General features: G+C 38.3%; 1 protein-coding gene across 4 annotated transcripts in view; it reads right to left on the bottom strand.

The window, feature by feature from the left end:
• Window positions 1-5,256: 5,256 nt before the first annotated feature.
• Window positions 5,257-23,137, bottom strand: part of MBD5 (methyl-CpG binding domain protein 5) — a 106,456-nt gene continuing 88,575 nt past the window's right edge. For all 4 annotated transcript variants that reach the window (XM_083578510.1, XM_083578508.1, XM_083578511.1 and 1 more), the window contains 5 exons: window positions 21,547-21,755; window positions 17,433-18,641; window positions 13,034-13,107; window positions 9,731-9,806; window positions 5,257-8,660 (listed from right to left, as the gene is read on the bottom strand). In XM_083578510.1, the coding sequence (XP_083434636.1) occupies window positions 8,589-8,660; window positions 9,731-9,806; window positions 13,034-13,107; window positions 17,433-18,641; window positions 21,547-21,755 (1,640 nt within the window). In that variant the 3' untranslated portion in view covers window positions 5,257-8,588. The remainder of the gene's footprint in view (window positions 8,661-9,730; window positions 9,807-13,033; window positions 13,108-17,432; window positions 18,642-21,546; window positions 21,756-23,137) is intronic.

A 23,137-nucleotide genomic window follows, 5' to 3' on the forward strand; every position in this document is an offset into this window, starting at 1 on the left:
AATTGCAACATATCCTTAACTACCTGGAAAATTCCTATTAATGCACTCTTTCCTTCAAATATGTTAGTGAGCTGTTTTATTTATATTTAATGTGTCATAAAATGCATCTTCCAGCGTACCGTCTCATATTCCATTTGAGTATCTGAAAGATAACACTGTGTGTTTCACTGACGGCAGACTGAATGTCCTCATTAGTCATTTAATGTATTTTATTTCTTAAAAGTTTCTTCGCAAACTAACAGAGCACAAAGCAGTAAAAGACCCATTGAAATAAATGGGAGAGTTAGCTTATGCTTAAATGTCTCCCGCTGAAACCAATGAGACTTCAAAATGATTACCTTTGGGCTAGATCAGGAGTACCCAGTAACTGTAGAGGATTCCTTCCATAGATGCTCTAGATGCATCTTTATAGGAAGCCATAGAGTGTAACACACTCTACACTGTTCCTGTAATTGCTTTGTTCTCTAAAACTTATTTATTACTATCTTGAGATGTAATTTATTAATATATAAAATAAAACCTTAGTAATATAAAGGTTAGGGATGCGGGTGGCGCTGTGGGTTAAACCACAGAGCCTCGGACTTGCCGATCAGAAGGTCGGCGGTTCGAAACCCCGCGATGGAGTGAGCTCCCATTGTTTGGTCCCTGCTCCTGCCAACCTAGCAGTTCAAAAGCACATCAAAGTGCAAGTAGATAAATAGGCACTGCTCCGGCGGGAAGGTAAATGGCGTTTCCGTGTGCTGCTCTGGTTCGCCAGAAGCGGCTTAGTCACGCTGGCCACATGACCCGGAAGCTGTACGTCAGCTCCCTCGGCCAATAAAGCGAGATGAGCGCCGCAACCCCAGAGTCGGCCATGACTGGACCTAATGGTCAGGGGTCCCTTTACCTTTAACATTAAGGTACTAAAACTGAACGTACCTTATTCTCCTTGTCTTAACCATTGCTAATAGCAACCATTTACTTTCCAGTCCAACATCATTCTAACTTTCATTAACTTTGTAATATTTCTTTAAATAGTCCTTAAATTTTTTCCATTCTTCTTGCGCTGCTTCTCTTCCCTGGTTTCGGATTCTGCTCGTCATTTCTGCTAAGCCCATGTAGTCTATCACCTTCATCTGCCATTCTTCCAGTGTGGGTAGTTCTTGCGTCTTCCAGTACTTCGCAATGAGTATTCTAGCTGCTGTTGTAGCATACATAAAGAAAGTTATATCCGTCTTTAACACCCCTTGGCCGACAATACCCAAGAGAAAGGCCTCTGGTTTCTTGGGGAAAGTATATTTAAATACCTTTTTAAGTTCATTATAGATCATTTCCCAGAATGCCTTAATCTTCGGGCAAGTCCACCAAAGATGAAAAAATGTACCTTCAATTTCTTTACATTTCCAACATTTGTTGTCAGGCACATGGTAAATCTTTGCAAGCTTGACTGGGGTTATGTACCACCTATATATCATTTTCATAATGTTTTCTCTTAAGGCATTACATGCCGTAAATTTTATCCCGGTGGTCCACAACTTTTCCCAGTCAGCAAACAAAATATTATGACCAATGTCCTGAGCCCATTTAATCATAACCAATTTAACCGTTTCATCTTGTGTATTCCATTTCAACAGCAAATTGTACATTTTGGACAAATTCTTAGTACTGGGTTCTAACAGTTCTATCTCCAATTTTGATTTTTCCACCTGGAAGCCAATTTTACTGTCCAGTTTAAACGCTTCATTTATTTGATGGTAATGGAACCAATCTCTCACCTTCCCTTTTAATTTCTCAAAACTCTGCAATCTCAATTTGTCCCCTTCCTTTTCCAAAATTTCCCAGTATCTTGGCCACTTGGACTCCATATTTAACTTTTTAACTGCCTTAGCTTCCATTGGCGACAGCCACCTTGGAGTTTTATTTTCCAGCAAGTCTTTATATCTGACCCAGACATTTAATAGTGCTTTTCTGACAATATGATTTTTGAAACTTTTGTGTGCTTTAACCTTGTCATACCACAAATATGCATGCCACCCAAAAATGTTATTAAAACCTTCCAAATCCAAAATGTCTGTGTTTTCAAGAAGTAGCCATTCTTTCAGCCAGCAGAAAGCTGGTCTAAATTTAAAATTAAAATAAGGGAAGATTTGCTGAACAATCAATAAGAATTTGGAATACAGAAAGGGGAGGCATGAGGAAGTCGGGGAAGATAGGATATGAAATTAGGATATGAAATGATACATGTTCTTTGTTCTGTTTTTGTCTTTGTTTGTTTGTTTGTTGTGTTGTGTTTATATGGAAAAAATAAAAATATTATTAAAAAAAAATAAAATAAAACTGAACGTACCATCAGAATAGCAACACAACCTGTAACCCACATGCACATCGACCAAGGGCACATAGTACATTGTATTTTGGCACTCACTAAAAGGCACAGCTGCTGTTAATATGCCACTGGGAGCTAGGCTGATGGGATACCGTAAGACTAATTTACGGCATTCCAGAGGGTCTGTGCTGAGTGCCTCTGATCAAAGTTGTCCCATGGAGCGGGTCTCAGGCCAAGTCAATCGATGCTTTTGTTAAGGGGTCAATCACCTTGCATTCCCTATTATTTTGGTCATTAGGACTGGAAGAGGAGTTCCAGCAGCAATAAGGGTCCATGTAGTTTATAATCCTGATGCTGGAGGTTGGAACCCTTGCAATTAGGAACAAAGAGGCACGTCAAGTAGGCAACTAACCAGCTAAGAAACTCTCTAGTCAAACAGAATTTTTGTTTATATAACCTTCAAATAACTTACCTGCAGTTATTTAGACACCATCCAGTAATGCCACGAAGCATCATGACAAGATTGAGTTGGAAGAGAATGAAGACATTTATCTTCTGCATTGCCAGTTCACTCTGGTTCTGGAATTCCAGAACACCTGGATAAAAAGGAATCTTATGTACACTAGTAGTTCAAAAAGATCTGCAACTCGTTGTTGGGATATGAAATTCATTCCAGGAGACATTCAGCCCAATTCAAATCTATTGAACTCTATGCTGAGTTCATTTGTGAGTACGGCTTTCTTCATTTACTTCATTATTGGGAAAGCACTGAATGTGAATTTCAAACATGTTCTCAACCTTAAAGTGAATGAGGAAGATTATGTCCATTTGTAGAGGGTGGAGGGATGAACTAGAACCAAAACATCTGGATAATGTGTATTGGCACAGCTTAATTTTTTCAGTCCTGTGGTGTCTATAATTGAGTGATATGAACTTGAGAATGAATCTTTGGCAAACTTGCACACTGCAGTTTTCCTTTTATCCATTTTGTATTTATGACCTCTTTCTTTATTGCTTTCTTATCTAATAAGTTACACCATAAATTCAAAACATAGCAGTAGATTACTGTGGCTTATAATAAAATCCACCTGATCTCTCCCCCCACCCCCAATTAATCAAGAGGGAAAAGGTAGCTAGATCTCACTTTCTTGTGTTTTTCATCTGTACAATTGGAAAGCAAATCCATTTTAATTAGTGACATCAAAAGCTTCATATGCTTTCCATGGATGCTTTAATGAGAAATAAATAACTTAGTTTTTTAGTTTTGCATTTAGAAGTCCTCCTTTTTCTCAGTGAGTAATGACAATCTTTGTAGCATGGCTGATGCCAGTGTTTTGGGTAAGGATATATCCAGATTATGGAGGCAATGGACATTGGGATAGGAGTTTCTGCTTATCGACCCCTTTTGATACAACATCAGGATTGGCAAAAACCTTTAAGGTTAGGTAGAATGGGGTTAGTCAACCATTTCAAAACTCAAGATATATTCAACTAGTACAATTCTTTCTAATTCTAGAATGTGTCTCCCTGCCCCTACAGCATCAAAATACTAGAACAGGGGGTCACTGAACAAAATGGATTAAGGACAAGCAAAAATAAGTATTTCTTCAAGTAACACATAATTCGTTGCCAAAAGATGTGGTGCTGGCTTATATGGCTTTTTAAAAAGAGTATTAGACCAATTCACGGAAGATTTATTTTTCAGTGGCTGTAATTCTCGCCCCCCCCCTAAAAAAGCTTAAAGATGGAACATCAGAAGGTGAAACATGCTAGATCAGGGACCAACAGGACTTTCCATCAAGTCCTGTGAGCTTCCTGTGGGTATCTGGTGGGTCACTGTTGGTGCTAAATTGAATGGACCTATTATCCAATCAAGTAAAATGTAACTACCATGCTTGCTGCACAGCTTCATTGATTAAGTATTAGCTGTCAAAGTAACAGGTTCTTAAAATGTGTAGGATGCACAGGTTCGTAAAATGCCTAAAATGTGTAGGATGCAATGGATCGCAGATACAAAATAATGCATTTTGGGTTTTTTGATCAGTTTCAAGACAACTGTGATCTTCACAAATATACACCCCGTCACAGGGGAATTAATTGAGAATTCTCTGTTTTAACTACAGATGACCAGTGCAGAATATACAGCCATCATGCAATCTTATTTCTAAATGGACCTGCTGGATACAGTATTTCATGAGTTGACATCTTTATTAACATCTGGACACAACAGGAGAACTGAGTGCTGTGTCCCAGATTTTCTATCATAAGCAAATTATCTGAGGATTTATATATTTAACTCAGTGTTAATTTTATGTGTTTTTTTTTAAATAGTACAACATACATCCCATTTTAAGTCAGGGACATGTACCCCCTCCCAGACTGGTGTTGTGCAGACATGGCCCCCTTCCGGAAGAGAACATAACAGTGAGGCTTTTTGTGTGATTTAATCATAATATTGACAATTTTATCAAATTTTTACAAAACTGATATTGTTTCTTTTTAAAAAAATCTAACTCTTAGTAAGACTAGAATGGGGTTCTTTTAAAATAGAAAAGCATTCTTATGCTACTGCTCTTCTGGAATATTCATATTAAAAACCCTATGTAGCAAAATACAAACTGTAGCTAATAAAAGGTAATTCAGTCCACCATGATACTTTATACCATTAATATTCAGGGAATCCACAGTAATATTGCGTTATTAGCAAGTTGTATGCACAATGGCATTGGTAAATTTAAATATAAAACTATAAATCAAAACTCCAAACTTAGGCTGTGGCCATAACTGATATGGGACATGTATTAACTTTCCCCTTTAGATATTATTTTCATAACTACTGTCAGCAATCACTTTCAGCCTAAATAATTGGTTTTAGGAACTAAACCCTTTTCATAAATAGAAATAATTATATGGTGTTCATAAAGCTCCATGATAGAAAGAAGAATAATTCCTTTGATTTTTATATAATTTTATCACATCCCACCAAGAATAAATAAATAAATAGACACATGAGGATAGTTACCACTTTATATCCTCAAAACACCACACAAACATCCACTAATCGATCTAATGAGAGGCTAATTAATCTTCTGGGGCCCAACTTTAATGTCCCACTTGTGATTTCTGTCATTGGGCCAAGTTGCAGAATTCAATTATTCCACTTTCCAAAATGAGGGTATTTTCTCACTCTCTAAATATAGGAGTATCTCATCATAAGTTAGAAAGTTGGCAAAAAAAAAATTAAATGTTAAAATCTTCTGTTAGAAAAATATAGATTTGTTAAACAAAAAAAATAAGCGTAGAAAGAAGGGTTGGGCCTCAATAAAAAAAGTAATTTATGCTTCAATGCAAAGAGAAAGAAATGGCTCTATGGGCAAAATTCAAGTACGAGTGACCAGCGTTTTAATTGTAAAGTAGGTGCAACATTTTTTAAAATGTTACAACACTGCATGACCTGTAATGCTCACAATATTTACATTAACTGCTTACATAAAACCATAAAAACTCTAAAGAGGAAGGAAAAAAATCTATATGGACTGAAACAAACTATTCCTAGCACCCACATCAATGCCAATATTAACCAATGAAATCAAGTGCACAAAAATACTTTACATAGTCTACTAATGTAAAGTATACATTGGTGAGAAAAGTACAAACCTAATTAGTTAAAAATGTCAAAAGAAGGGTTGGTCAATACAAATTCAGTTTTAGGGACAAAAAAAAAATAACTCGGGGAGGGGGGGAGAACTAAATATAAACATACACCCACTCACCCAAACATACACACACACATGAGTATTCATGAATAGAAACATCTGTTTAGACGAGAGCAGAAAGCAGGCTGGTACGAAAAATGGACATTAACTCTTTAAACATAACAAACACATCAACTCGTAACAAAACAAAAACAAAAAAAAGAGTGCTAACTAAACTACACAAAAGATCACTTCACATGAGATTTCATGTAGGATTATGGCAGGCTGCCCTGCCATTACACAAAAGACAAAATGAACCTACCCAGCAGAAGGAAGGGTTTCTGTCTCCAGGCCACTGTAGCTTAGTGTAGCTAATTGCATTCCCTCGGGTTGGGGTGTGGCAAAAAGGGAGAAGGGCTGGGTCCGCATGTGATAAGAGCAAGTCCTCTAGCCCAGGGGTAGTGCTGTGTGCGTTGGCACAGGAGAGCGGATCATGGGCATGTTGCTCCCTCAGATCCCTCTGGGGCTAATGGGGCTCATGTCACATAGGAAAATGGAGTAGGTGACGTGGGCAGGGAATGAATACTCCTTGTGTAAGCACTAGATTTTGGTTACCAGCCTTGGATGGTGCCAATTACCAGCAGTCTTTGCTAGGAGAGGTAACTAGGCCATTATAAGGAACGAAGTTCCAGAATAAAACACAATGGTGGCTTCCCAGATGAAGAGGTAGAAGGTGGTCCTAAGGACTCCATCTTGGGCCCAGGCATGGCAAACAGAGAATATGTTTTGGGCTGGCCGGGGAGAAGGGGCGGGCCACTGCTGCCACATGCAGCATCAACACTGAAAGTGACACTTTCTTTTAAAGATACTGGTATTTTGAGAATGCCTCGCGGCTTTAGGTTTGTGTAGTGTATGATCAGCTTTCTAACGCACGTTTCACATTTCTTTCAAACTTAACATAACATAAATAATCTGGTTAATAGATTCAACCTGCACATTTCTGCCACATTTATATGTATATATATAAATATATATATATAAATTCATATAAATTTATATATATATAAGAATCTGTTAATGGTATAAATAATTCTTATTAAATAAAATAAATCTGATATGTTACATAATACTGATAAAATCATTGGCTGGGATCCAAAGAGCTACCTTTAAGGTACATCCAAAGATCTGGGTGTGCCTAGCTGGATTCTTTTTGACACAAATATCCTCTTAACAAGAGACCCCATGCTGTATCACAAACTGTTTTTTTAAGTCCACTCAGGTTCAGAAGTGGTTTGCTACCCATATGGTTGGGAAGGAGATTTTCCGTTCAAGAAACACAGGCCCGTTGGGTGCACAGAACTAGTTCTGCAGTTCTTTGGATCCTGGCCAGTGCTGCTAGTAGTTTTGTAGGCCACCTTCCAGCTCTAGAATATTAATACTGGCCAGTGGGCATCAGTATCAGCAGTAGGGTGATTCAGTGACCACTTGTGCTGAGAGTCCCACTGAACTCCATAAAAACACCCAGGCACAACTGGCCACTGAAAGTTCTTCTTTAATTTTAGGAACACTTTTTTCTGAACTGTAAGGTCTGACAATTAACAAAATTAGCAATGAGCATGGTTCTTAAAACTGGGCTATTGCTCCCATACATTAAAATCAATCATGTCCCCCGTTTCAAAATATTGGGCTAGCCAATTTAGGCTATGAAGGAGGTTCAAAAGAAATGGTGGTATAAGATGAACTTGATTTTAAAAACAGGTGGCTATGAAACTCTGTTAAAGCAATAGGAGACTAAAAATATTCTATCTAAATATTCTTAATAAAAAATCTACAGCATTCTACTTTAAAACTCAGGCAAATAATAATAAAAATGCAACCAGCAGTTGCAGTGTTTGACTTCTTAATTTGACCTGCAATCCCACATCCCTTTAGGAATCTGCAAGGTTGCACTCTCCTACAGAGACCTTAAATGGAGTACAGCACACTTCCAGGCAAGGTTCATTCCAAACAGACACTATAAATGAACACTCAGTGGCGAGAAGTGTTATGTCATAATTAAGGTATTACATAATCATGCCTTTTCAACTGCTGTTAAATACAAAAACAGCATCTTTTACATTATTATATAAAAGCATTTAGGCTGTATTTTTATTTATCACTTTACACTGGTAGTCTCTTGTATGTGTACTCAATAGAAACCAAAGAATTTTGTACACTATTTTTTTGTACAATAAAAGATAAAGTGTGCATTAGGTACGCTTGTACATGACAATATTGTACATTATTTACATTTGAGATATCGTCATGAAATTCTGTTTTATCTATATACACAATGAAAATTTTGCAGAAACATTTGGACTATTTCTTATAATCACAATTTTAGTATTATAGAAAAAAGGGTTCTATACACACACTGTAATCTTTTGAAGATCTGGATTAACTTCTCCTTCTTTACCAATAAGAATACTGTACCACTGTTTTGTTTAGCACCCTGTGGTGATGAACTCTATCCATCCTGATATTATATATATATGTGCATGTTGTTGTTTTTTAAATAAGTACTGGACCAGTAACAAAGACATTCAATGTTATCTAGAGATCTTCCTCCTCTTGGGTTTTGGAGGCTTCAGCTGTCTGTCTCCCTGTGGAATTTGGTGCACCTGAAAAAAGCACAAAGGTAACAACAACAATGAAAATGCTGGAAGCCAGTTAAGAATAATGAAATACTTGTTATTTACAGAGTATTTTGTGTTCAAAGCAGCCCATATACGTCATCTCTGTAATCCTTATAAACAACTATGTAAGGCTTTATTATTGGGTTAGATCCTATAAACGACCTGCATTCATGAAATGGGGCTTTCTGGCTTCCCCCTGCCAAGAATAGTGTTTCAGATTTTGGTAGCAGGTGGACTAAAGCTACAGGTAGGAGGTCAGGAGAAATCAGCACCCACCCCAAATTGGGAAACAGAAGCATTTTCATGCTTGTGCCGAGCACCATTAGACCCAAGTAATTATTCCCATAGCAGAGGTGGGGATACAGAATGACAGTGAGCTGCCTACAGTGATGCAGCTAGGTAACGTTAAGAGTCTGCCCTGAATGGTGTTACCACCACGCCCCTTTCGACTGTAAATGTGTATCCCTTCCCAACTGTAGGAGTGATGAAGTCAAACAATTTGTATGCAAGCCAAGAGGAAGTGTGCTAGACTGAGGCCCATTGATCATTTATTACGTATATTGCAAGTTGCAATTCTTTACTTACTTACCTGCGATTAGGCCTTATTGAACTCAAAGGAACTTCCTTCTTGATAGACATGCACTCGATTGCACTATAAGGGACCTTGAGTATGAGGCCTGTGGTTCCATACTTAAGAGATGTCATTAAAAGGTCCCATTCTATTTATTCGCTTGCTTTCTTACAGTCATATATCCCACCTTTCTTTCATTTTGGAACTCAAGGTGGTGTATGTTAGGTTCCCATGAGGTTTCCCATCCAGGCACTGACAGATGCAGACCTGCTTGGCTTTAGAAAACTTTATCAAGTCTCATGTCTTCATATCATATGCTAGGAATAATCTATGGTAGCTTCTAGTTCTCCGGGCTTGCTGAAATTATAATGGCTCTCTAATTGTAGGATTTAGCTTCAATTGCAAAAATAGAACCATCATTTTGTTAGAATCATCCCCCCCCGGCTGCTTTAAATAAGTTATATATTCTGCAGTTGGTACTCACATTCCCAGACATTTTGTCAAGTTCACTCATGGCCTCATGTATAGCAGCTTCTAAATGATTATTTAGTTTCCCACTTCTAGGATTAAAAACAAAGGAAAAAAATTACAGGAATGCCCATGATTTTTTGTAGTAGAATATGCCATTTAAAAATATGTAATTTAAAGACATATACTGCAATCTGAAATAACATTCTACTCAGATTTTCAGCCATCCATTACATACAATATAGCAGTTTAGATTAAATGCAGCCTATGCCTTAAAAAAGCATAAAAACAAAAAAGCAAACTGTAACTTTTTAAAATTGCATACACTAAACACATAGGCATAAAATCAATCTTTTTTTCTACATGAATTGCAAATTAACTTTATGGGGCAATCAGTATTTTAGTTTGCCTCTTTTAAAGGTGTTTCCTTTAAAATGACAAACTGCACAACAAAGAACATGTTGCTCAAAAGCAGAGCATGGCATTATCACATTTTTACTAAAATGCTGAAGTGGATGTTTGAATAAAGCACTGGTTGTCATGGTGGGGGGGGGGGGAGGGAGAGAGACAAAGCAGCAGGTATCAAGAGGATAATGTATCTTTCTTTTTAACTTAGCTATGTGCAATCAGTATGTGCGCCAAAAAAAATTGCCTCTCACAAAGGCATGATTCAACTATTTAGGCTGCTTTAAAGAATCGCCAGGCTGCTGCAGAATTTAACAATGGCTTGCTTTACCTGAGTCCCAAACTGAACAACACTGCATTTATTCCATAGCTGGAGAGTTCAATATGAAGAAAGCTTCTACAGTGTGTCTTCTACCTTCAGTCTAATTACAGAATATTCCATGATATCTATGGCTTTTATGGATCTTAGGGTTCCATATATGCTTATGTACTTTAGGGCCATTTGCACAATATTAATTTCTTATGTGCATATAGCATCCATAGTGGAAACTCCATTTACACTGTCAGATGTGACAAACACATACAAGTTCATTTTGCAACAGAGATTAAACAGACACATTATGGCATATGCAAAGTCTATTCAATTTTCTACATATATGTTGTATCCAGGAAGCAAATCAATCTTGTCTGTCTTGGCCCTTGATTACTGAAAGAAACAGATAACTGGGTGGCTTTTGCAAGGCAGCATACAGTAATTAAGCTAACCAATGATTCTGGATGTTTTTCAGAATTTTTCAAATTGCTTAACATGCAACTTTGCATACTATACAAATGCCTTGTTTTAGTTTCATAGCTATCGTGCTATATGTGTAATTTTCTTCAGAATTCACCCATCAACCACACCGTGACCACACCGTGGCCAGAAGAAAACTGGCCCGCAAACATTTAATCTTGTCTGCATCATTTATATTGCACTTTTATCCAAGTGGTCTGTACACAAAAAGGACTGAAATGTTAAGGACTCTTCAGAGAAACGGAGGAAGTGATAATATGATTAGATATTACAGGTGCAGAATACACCTCTTTCTAGAATGGTCAAATTGAAGACTTACATGTTTGCATGAAATGACTGCATGTCTTTGTGGCAGAGAAAGTTTCAGATTCACTCAAACACAATTGGATTATGTGATGAAAATAAAGTAGCAAGGAATATGGGATGTTCCCCCGCCCACACTTTGTTTTAGGTTAGATGTGTTTGGCTGGCTGTGGACATGTAACCATGGTCTGCCTTTGCCCAGGAAATACATTGGTCCCTTTGGGCCATAATGCCTTTGTGGGTGCACTATCCTGAGAGAATCTTAAATAGAATCTCCTGAGCAGTTCAGGTGCCCCTACCAACCCCCGACTGATGATTGTAGAGGAACCTGCAATGAGATCGAAACTAAAAGCGAGGCATTGTTCATCTCTCCCTACAAGGAAAACATCACATCATGAGATAAGGTGCAGGCAAGAAGTGTGTGTGGCTGGCCTAAAAGCATGGCCCAGTCAGAAAGCTCCTTCTGATATAGCTCAACAACCCCTTCTGTTACCAGAATGAACAGTAAGCTTCCCTCTCCCTCCTTTGTGGGAGAGAACTATTTTCCTGTGGTGCAGCCCTACCTGGCAAAGGTTGCCTGTGAATGTGGGGAAGCGATTGCCTTGAATTTAATAGATATAAGAAAAGATTAGATGAAACAAAATTCAAATAGCGAATTTTATTTATAAAAGGCTTCCTAAGGTACCCCAGAGTTAACAAATATAAATCATTTTGCTATAACGTTACAGCAACAGGCAAACAGTAATATTGACAGAAGTTAGAACTGGTAGTAGTATCGTTTTTGTATTCATGCAGATATAGTACTTTCCTTTGTGTTCTATACAACGTACGCAGAATTGATGCTAAAAGTGCCAAAACTAAAATTTGTTTAACTTCAAATATTATCCTTATATAAACAACATATTTGTGTGGCCTACATTTTATTTTGGTGTACCTCTTGTCTAATTACTGCATGTGTTCAAATAAATGTCTCAGCTCTCTTCCCCCGCCCCCTGCCTAGCTGCTTGTGTGGTGCTACATTTGAAAGGGGGTGTTTGTGCTTAGCTAAACTAAAAAGGGTGTTAATTGCTTCTCCTCTGACTGATGTGCCCTCTCTGCAGGCTGCTCACTTAATTGCTCACCTGCTCATTGCTTTTTAATCTGTTAAGGTGTATCGTTTTTCCCTCTCTACAAGATGCATAGTGGCTTTAAAGCTGTGGTCTACTTTTCAGTGTGGTAATTACTAACGGGATACACTAATCAGCTTGTTAGCTCATCAGGGAGCATGTTAATTTCATGATCTCTGGCAAGCTCTATGGATGGGCTTGGCTAATTGCCATCTTTGGGATTAGGAAGGAACTTCCCCAGCTCAGATTGGCTAGTGACTGAGTGTGTGGGGGGGGGGGGGGAGAGAGAGAGAGAGAGGGGAGAAGAGAAGATGGGCAAAGAGGCAGTGGCTTGTGTTGTCTCATCTTCTTCCAAGCCCAACTGACTCCTAATTGGTGTGTGTGCATGCGTATGGAAGCTGTAAGCACACCACAAACTACAATTCTTCTTTCAAATTAACTTCAGTCTGCGTAAAGAGTGTCATTTATCTTTAGGATAAAGTGAACCCATCCTATTAGTGCAAGAATTTCTGCTTGTGCAATAAGACTTGCCTTCTTCCGTCTCTCCACGTGTGACCTACACCCTCTCCAAATCTGTTCTGGAGGTTGGGGAAAAACCTCTAGGACAGGATTAGTGGGTGTACCAGGTGGGAGAACATTTCATTGGGCACTGATGGAATGTAAGACTTAGTGCTATGCTGGAGTCCACTCTTCATATATATAGAATACTTACTTTCTATTCCTCTTTCTGACATGGTTGTAGGCTTCCAGACCTTCTGTTAGTGTCTTCAACTTATCAGGCTCCACCTGAGTAAAGACATGAACACCAAGTCAGTCATTTTCAGGGTTTTCAGAGTTTTCTTACAACTTTGTATCACGGTTCTTAACTATATTTACCACTTGCTGGTCAATTGTGTGAGAGCAGGTGAAGACAACTATTCTTCACTCAGGCATCCAATTATTAAATAATGATTTGCAGATAGACACACAGTCTTACATTCTATGATCCCATGGGTTTCTGTCTCCATAACATTCATCTGCTTTTTAAACTCAGTTATTCAAGGCAACAACAGAGACACCCTCAGATACATTATAGAAACAAAAATAATAAACTTCAACACTGACTAAAGCCCACCTGGCATGGACAGCAAGGAAGGCCTCAGCCAGTAGAACATGAGACTCTTAATCTCAGGGTTGTGGGTTTGGGCCCCATGCTGGGCAAAAAGACTCCTGCATTGCATGGGACTGGACTAGATGACCCTTGGGATACCTTCCAACTCTACAATTCTATACAATGCAATTCTATAATTCTTCTGGGCTTCTTGAAGGTGAACAATACAGTCACAGTAAAAGTGTCCTATAGAATGCAAACCAATTGGCACGCATGCAAAAAAGTGCATGAACATTACTCACAGGTATAGGTCACATATAAAACCCCTTGCATATCTATATTTACATATGAAAAATCTGTTCTGTATGTGGATGATTTTGCAATTGTAAAGTGCCAAATCTACACATGAACATTTAAAAATTCATATTAGTAACAACATTTCTTTCATCTAGGTCCCCCACTGCATAAGAGCCAAGGACTAGCTCAAACACAAGAGAACATCCTGGCTTACAACTCTCATGATATATGTTTTATCAGGGTAGTGGTGGCAGCAGGAATAGCAGCAACTACCTAATATTGTGCTGGTTTTTGGCAAAAAGTCCCAAAGTCACACAGGAAAATTATAAAAGGGCATTTTTCAGAGAAGGATGAAAGGAAAAGATTAACCATAGCACTAATTGCAACATCATCAGGGAGTTTAGGGTTAGCACAACTGAAGTCCCAACTTACTTGCTTCAGATTTAATGTTACTTTAACTTTAGTGGAAACAATCAAGGTTTGCACCATATCAGCTAAAGTCCTGGATAAGATTTACCTGTCTACACAATTTAAATGGCAAGTGAATGAGGTGGTTTGTAAAACACTTATGCTTAATCTTAGTATCATTGATTATTAAAGCAACACATTTTGTTTTGGTACCAATATTCCACTATACAATTTAGTCCACTGTAATTAACAACAAAAACTACAAATTGGGCAACACTAAAGAGAGTTCAGCTGTTGTGAAATAAGGAATAAAAATTATAGATTTCAGCACCAGATGGCTCAAGTCAATTCCATTTCTAATTGAACTTTGTAAAAGCATGATTTCTTTGTTTTGTGCAGCCGTATGTACAAATGACATTACAATTATTATGTGTAGATAACTTTGTTTTTCAGATGGTATTCAAGAACTTCACAGTTCATTTCACCAACCCAATCAATGAAATTAACATTTAAAATCTGAAATAAATTCTATTAGTTTATCTTCATTGTTGCATCTTTGGTGTTTTTTCTTTTAAACAACACACACACACACACACACACACACACACACAAACACACTTAAATAGACAATTATCTTTTTGTATCAATAATAGTGAATTTATACATTGCATGAATGCATAAAGTCAACTGAACCATTACAACAACAAAACTCCTGCTATGAGCTTCAATTGAGCAACAGGATTGAAACCTAAAGCCTTTATCCTGAACGTTTGCACGATGTAAGAACTTGGAGTGGCCAATTAACTTTACATCAGTATGTATCACAGCATTTGTGATATGGCAGTGGTAGAGCATTTGGTGTTCCATATCCTTTTTAACTGATCTGAGGACTCCAAAAGGGTAAATATAGGCATTTGCTGATCAACACCATAATGCTATCACTCTAGCAGTGTTCCCACTGTATGGAATCTATAACTGTGGATCCCATACTGATGTTAGTATTGACTATCTGAAGTTAATCAGAAAAGATATAATATCAGCTATATTAAAGCTCAGCAAAGAACGATCATGCTGAAGAGATTATCTGAAGATATGAATCTGGGATACTAATTCATTTTGCATTAGTAAATCTTATATTATGACAATTTTTAATCCCTGAAAAAAGGTTCTCCAGAGCATAGTACTTATATCTCATCTCATACAGAGTTAAATAGTCCTTTGATGAGAAGTACAGGGAAAGCAGCTTCTTGACTCAAGATCTAAAAGATTCCAAAGATGCTCACAGCTGACACAGAACCCCATTTTCTAGCTCTGGAAATAAACTTATGACAGCCAATTTATAATTCACAAGTGATGTCATCATTTAATACAGGTCATCATGATGAACACGCATGCAGTGAACTGTTCTAGAGTTCCTGGCCAATATTAAATTTATTTCATTTATTTATCTGAATTTGTATACTGCTTAATTGTAAATAAAAACTCAAGCAGTTTACAAAGAATATAAAATATGTGTTACAATTGTCAATGGAAATCAAAGTTATCAATGGTTGTTTTTTTTAAGAAATCACCTTAGCACTATCTCTAATAACATTTAGTTTTATTTTCCTTTGTTAAAAATATTTTTACTGCATATTTCTATTGGAAAGACCTCTGGGGATCTGAACTGCTATGATTCTCCTCCAAAAAAAATTTGAAAAAACAATAAATGCACAGAATGTCCTAAAATTATAATGAACTTCCTGGAATTACCTCTTGGTATAAAGGTTTTAAAATAAAAAATCCATTAAACTTCCATTAATTTAACAAGTCATAAATTAAGAGTAACACAATGTGGCTGCTGTTAAAGTAGTAACAATATCTACTAATAAATGTTTCTACATAAGCTAGCGGGCTGATATTTTTGTTTTGTTTGAGAAGCTGCATCTCCCATCTGTTGTAATATGAAGACAAGCACTTAACTTTGAAACACAGGCCTTAGGTTTTAACACTGGTATTGAAGAACTTGGTACAACCAATAGTAGAGTTTTGATTTGATCAACACACCTCATTCTGTTAGGACAGTTTCATTAGCTTTGGCTTGGATCCAAAGGACCACGTGTACAAGGAGACCCTCTGCCTCTATCCAGCCCCATAAAAAGTGCTCCAGATGGTCAGGGGACTTTTTGAAATACCGTATTGGCTTGAATATAAGCCTCACCTTTTCTCCAAATTCCGACCGTGAAAAGTTAAATTGCAGCTTATATTCGCAACCTTACGGTATGCAGCCAGGAGCGTGGGGCAAACAGTGCCTGGAGTGCAGCAAAGCAATGCCCACCCTGCAGAGTCCCCCGTCCTCTCCCCCAAGGCTGGGAAGGGAGAGCAAGGAAGGGGAAAGGCTGCCGGCAATGCAGCGTGGCTCCCCCCCCCCCAGTATGCAGCCAGGAGCAGCGAGGAATGGAGCAGCTTATATTCAGGTATTTTTTCTTTTCTCTCTCTCCCCTCCAATTTTAAAGATGTGGCTTATATTAGGGCCAATACAGTAGAACGGGGGGACGGGGGGAAGGGGATCAGCAACAATAATAAAGTTGATGATAACTACCTTTAAATTAAAAGGTAAAGGTACCCCTGACCGTTAAGTCCAGTCACGGATGACTCTGGGGTTGCAGCGCTCATCTCGCTTTATTGGCCGAGGGAGCCGGCATACGGGTTCCGGGTCATGTGGCCAGCATGACTAAGCCACTTCTGGTGAACCAAAGCAGCGCACGGAAATGCCGTTTACCTTCCCGCTGGAGCGGTACCTATTTATCTACTTACACTTTGACGTGCTTTCAAACTGCTAGGTGGGCAGGAGCAGGGACCAAACAATGGGAGCTCACCCCGTCACAGGGATTCGAACCGCCGACCTTCTGATTGGCAAGCCCTAGTCTCTGTGGTTTAGACCACAGTGCCACCCGTGTCCCTACCTTTAAATTACCATGCATTATAATAAATGTGAATGTTGTACAAATTTTTACGACTTCGGGGGATTAAATAAATCTATCATAAATTCATATTTAAAAGGCATCAACAGTGTAAGTTGTCAAAATGCATTTTGTGTATTTTTTAAAAAGTAAATTGGTCCTTTCCCTAAGCTATCTGTAAGGTTCACAAGTTGGAGAGAAAATCAACCCTGCTCCTTTACAATTGTAGTCATGAAATAGGAATGAAAACTCCATCAGCACATTAAAGGGTATAAGCAATAATATCTTTCCAAAAAGCAACAGAGAGATTAAAATACTGTGTAAGAGACACATTTGTTACTAATAAGATAAAATAAATGCATGTATAAATATACCTTCCCATCCTCAGTGCTTTGTTGACATGAGTTGTGAATATCATCTTCTCTTACTAGTTTACCAGGCCATGAAGTCAGTCCTTTTATTTGGCCCCAGACCAAGTCCCCAACGTTAAACGTCCTTGGCCTGTAATGTAGCAACTCATTTGAAGAAGGGGATTCAGGATTCCTTAGGTCATCTTCACTACTAATGCTTTTAGCATCTGAAGGACTAGGCACACACCCATTAATGCTTTTGGCATTAAAGTCCCCATTATAATGGATGTAGTCTTTAACTAGAGAACTTTCAAAGCTATTGGAGGAACTTGGAGACTGCTCCTCCACTGCCAGGTCTTGTTTAGAAGCATTCAGCAACTCTCCAAAACCTCTGCTTTGTTGAGGCCTGTTTCCATTCATGTGTGCACATCGTTCCACAGTGTTCTCTAGTCTTTCTTTAAAACTCATCATAGTCCTTTTGTAATTGCTATACCTGAAGTTCTCCTCCAACATCTTATCACTTTGACAATTTCGCTGGGGTAACAGTATTGGATGCTGCTTGCCTTGAACTAATGGCAGTGTGGAGACATTATTAGGTCTTTCATGGCAAGGACTGCTGTGGATATGGGATGAATGGTCTAAAAATTCCTCACACTTCCATCTGTTCATTTCCCCTCCAGGGCTTTGTTCCCCTTCCCATTGTTTTTTGGGTGTGTTGCAACCTGTTGTTTTATAGTATTCCAAGCCCTCCCCCTCACTGGAATTTTTAAGGTGTTCTGAATTCTTCAATATTCGTGCCCCCCTCGTGTTCCTTGCCCTACCTTCATGATCAGAAATGCCAACGTTTCTTCCGTGGATTACTGCACTGACCGCACTAGAAAGATTTAATGGGTCACCAATTGAGGCTGTGAAGGCACTCATGGCACTCAGGGCTGGAATGGGGCTCATTTGTGTCGTACTGTTCACTGCGGTGGTGATAACTACTTGCATCCCCTTGCTTGCAGCATCTACCACTGCTTTGTAGATAGCATCGACTGAACCATCTCCCGGGGTAGCTAGGCTGAGGCTGTCCTTTGCCTGGTGCCCTACAGACGGCTCTGTCCTTTGCTGCAAGTTGCACACTGTATCTTGAAATGGAGGAAGTGGGGTGTTGGAACTCTCGGGAACTGGTGGCATCCCCATTTGACTGATCATTCTTTTGTTCAGAAAAGCTGCCTCCTCTTGCATTCTCACCTTTAAAAATCAGAAGGAGGGGAAATAAGATCAGGTTTCGTTTGGTTTCTAATAGCAATTTCAGGTCAGAATTGTTTCATTCAAGACAAAAACTAAAAGCATGCATGAAGAACTACTATTCATATTGATTCAAATTCATTTTTCATGGTGTTAGAAGTGAATGATAACACACAGGGACAAAAATAAAATATAGTCTATGCCTTTCTCTAATCAAGACACTGCCCAATCTCCAAATCCACAAACAGGAGCAGGTGCACCACAATATGTTACTGCGGAGCAAATAATGCTAAACTGCTCACCTTAAAAAGTTCTGTATTTTTATACCCTTGTTAGCAGAATGCAACTACATGCCCTGGCAAGGCTTCCAATCCTACAAGCTCAACCTCAGTTTTTTTCTATTCTTGATTCCTTCCTTTGGCTTGAATTACCCCGAAACACATTGCATATGAGGAAGTCACCCTTGCAGTCCCTGGGAAATGCTACTAATAGGCCCTTACAGCACGTACACTCCTTGGAATTCTGCATGAACCTACCTATACTTTCAGATCTTCTTCAGAGGCCCTCTGCTGTCTGCGGTCCCTACTGGTTACCTAGGATAGGGCCTTTTTGGCAGCAGTGCCAGAAGGAACTCTCTTCTTGGGAAACTCCTTTCTCTTGGCAATTTTTCTAGAGAGCCTTTAGAAGATGCTGAGCTTGAGGCAATGCTCTGCTTGTGTTCTGCTGGGCACGTCTGCCTTTATACTTTACAAGTAAGTTATTGTTTTATGTTTCTGTTTTGCTCATGTAACTTCTGTTTTATTCCATGTTTTAATATGCTTTTGGATTTGTGAGTTTCCTAGGAGTTTTATTTATTTTTTTACTTTAAAAAGTGGGAGGACAATGGTGATACTACTTCTCCTTTTACTGCTCCCCCCGGGGAGGGGGGGGGTTGGCTTCTGCTATTTAAATTCAGTTTAAGTCTATAGGATCTAAAGTGCAAAATCTGCCCTCAAGATTGCAGCCTCAGTGAATACCTTGATAATGTTTTCCCAGTCCCCATGCATGGAGTTTCTTGCGTTTTCCACCGATTTGATCAATTTTCTCTTTATCTAACCATCACTGCAAACGTTTCCTTTGAAGATCCCTTTATCACACACTTGCCAAGTTCACAATCTACTATCCAGTTGAACTCAAGTACGTATATTCTATATGCATTATTGTAGGTCTCACTCTCATGCTACCAAACATTTGTTTGTTTATGTATTCATTTACATTATCTACCAGCTGTCTTTCAGAATAAGCCATCCCAAGGCAGCATAAAATAAAAAATATTAAAGTAACGCAATAGAATATGAATAGCTAAATGGCAGCAAAATTCAAACTGATAAAAGCAGCAACAGACCAATACAAAGATTAGAAAATCAAAGAGTCTTTAGGGTTTGTTTATAATTCTGAAGTGAGGGAGCCAAACAAAGTTAGCAGGAGAGGAAGTTCCAGACTAGCAAGAGGCTTTATCAAATTTCACCGACTCATTACAGTCAGGTAAAAGGATGTGCCATGAAAATCAGTAAAGGGCAAAGTCTGGGGAGAGGGGGCATTTCCTGGGACTAGATAGAGAGGTCTGTAGAACCTGGTGTTGGGAGCCCTTTAAAGTAAACTGTAAGAAGTTACAACCAGCACTTTGAATTGAGCTTGGAAGCTAAGGGATAACCAATGCAGCTGATGCAGGACTGCTATTACATGCACAAAGCATGAGACCCCACAAGTGCCCTTCTGTACCTACTGAAGATTTCAAACTCTGTTCAACAGCAGTCTTATTTACAAAGCATTGCAGTAGGCTGGAAATAACCAGTCCATGCATGACTGTGGCCAGGATTACTTTCACCAGATAGGGTTGTAACTGTCGATCCAGCTAAAGTTGGTTGATGCTGACACTACCCAAACCCGAGGAAGACCCAGGCAAACTTGGCTCTTGCAGCCCCAACCAGGACCAGTTGCAATCATTTATCTAGTACAATAGTCTTCTTAATTAATCTCACCCCTATCTTGTGTGGATTAAATTTCTCCTTTTTTGCCCTCACTAACCCTAAAGAATCTACAACATCTGCAGGCTGTACTATGATATTTTCACAATCTGCATCTAAGCTTTCCCCCCAGTATTATCTATCAAGGCCTGCATAGAAAAGGAGTCTAGCAATATTTGTCATGGCTACATTAAACAGTTACCAACATTAAATATATGCATGATTCATGTGTAACAAAGCAAAAAACCAGAAAGTCACATAGCACAATGTGAGGAAGATAAAAAGCACCCTGAAGGCCATGATTTTTGCAAACACAGGGAAATATTTAGTTGTCTAGAATAACAAAATGATGTATTTTGCTATTATTCTCAAAGAATAAAAGCTTTTCTTCTGCTACCCTCTGCATTAATTTTCATCCAGCTTTTGAGTTTGGAAGTACTATAATGATGTTACTGCACAAGGTAGCTCTCTTTTATGATCTAGTAGCCGCTGATATTTTCTGTCATTTTCTTAGCTTAACTTATGCACGCAGATAGCAATGACAGGGAAGATATTTTAAAAATGCATTTACAGGGATTTGTTTCAGAATACTTAAGTCAATGCAAGTCTTCTAAACTTAAACATTGATAAATAAATATAACACCAGGTCCAAGAATTGCAGAGAAATATTTTTCCATTGCCATTCTGAAGAGCAGTGCCACAGTTTTTGCTTGTAACTTATGAGAAGTGAAAAGTTCACAATGTCTACGAATAATCACCGGATGTTAAAGTACTGAGATAATAAAATGGGATGATTTAACTTCATACAGACATTGCTTTAAAATCTGCAATAAACTATTGAAGCAGGATAGGAATTTGTATTATTTTTCGTGGAAAACTTGAAAGAACAAACCAACTTCTACCTGGAAATTCTGGAACAGACAAGCCATAGGGTTTGAGTTGTTAGGTGGCCCAGGAATGGGGGGCTGTCCTTGAAAGCCTTGGAGATTCTGATAGCCTTGAAGAAGCTGCTGTTGCTGATTTGATGGAAACATTTGATTGTTGTTGAACAGTGACTGTAGATGCGTCAGCTGGTGATTATTAAGGGTAGTATTTATTGATGACATGTCACCTGCAATTCCAAACGTATAGATATTTAAGTCAACAATTTTCTGAAGGTGTAACACATGGGTCATATTTTACCACTTAGTGACAAGATGTGGAATAAAACTCCCTCCCAACCCACCCTTCAGTGAATCAATATTTCAGGGAACTAATATGCAAGGTATGGATTTCTTTCACAGCCAGCAGTCTTGCTTACAATGAAGACTAACTCTGGATTCGCCTTGCATATACTAAATGCAACTTCCATGGCGTTTCTTAAATAGCAACATATTCTACAGCTTATTAAACAATCATTTAAGTACTCTCTTGTTAACAGTATTTTTTTTTAAATCCTATTTAAATGTTTAACATTCCTACTAATACTGTAATAAAACCTTGTAAACCAATAACGGCACAAATTATATAGAGACTGTTTACATTTAAGTGACTTATTTTTTACAAGACCTTTGCAAATGAATGAAACTTTTACACTTCTTTTTTTAAAGCCGTAACCAGCTAAGGAAAACTAGAAGCTACAATCTCATAATACTTAGTTGATGCAAGCGAGGTTAATTTTTATGAATGGGATCCAAATGTAACTTTGCATGAGGCTTGCTCGATTTCCTTCTCTGACCACACTACTTTATGTTGCATCAAAAGCTACAATACAACAGAAATAGAGGACTACGTGGACGTGAGAAAACCTGGTAGGTGTGTGGAAGCTCTGCGCACAATCCTTTGCACACCAGCCTACTTTACAGGCACCTATGTAATGCTAAAGCATACACTTAGAAGACACAAGCAATTTGGCACAAAATGCACAAGAATTATGAATAAGCAACAAATCTGGCACAGAATTCAAATTTTATCACAAGTTCTTAGCAAGTTAGGTCTGTGTTTATCAGAAAAATGCTTGTGCATAATACTTCTATCTATGTTTTATTAGCAGCAATTCACTGAACACACACACACACACACACACACACACACAAACACACACACACACACACACACACAACCAGGTAGGCATATTCATAAAGGAAGCACAAGAATTTGGCAGACTCTCAGGCCCAATTCACACATTTATATCACTGTTGTACAGTCATGTTCCAATGAAGGACTTCCCAATAAATGTGAAAATCCTCATGTGAAAATCTAGGATATTACTCTCTTAGATTTAAACACGTGAACTGGAATTAAACTTTCTATTGATGTTTGTCAAGTTGTTTAGAAACCATTGGTTTCTTACCAAAAAATGAGAATCCAAGAAGCAAGGGAACTTAAGTGTAGAGTGCTAGAAGGGCAGCCTATTGCCTTGAACCTGTGGAAGACTGTACTCTGAGTGCTTTATATATACTGTGTCATCATAATCTAGGGATTGGACACATTGATTATTATTATTATTTAATT

This window comes from Podarcis filfolensis (genome assembly GCF_964270895.1).
Source record: "Podarcis filfolensis genome assembly, chromosome: 1".
Classification (NCBI taxonomy): domain Eukaryota; kingdom Metazoa; phylum Chordata; class Lepidosauria; order Squamata; family Lacertidae; genus Podarcis; species Podarcis filfolensis.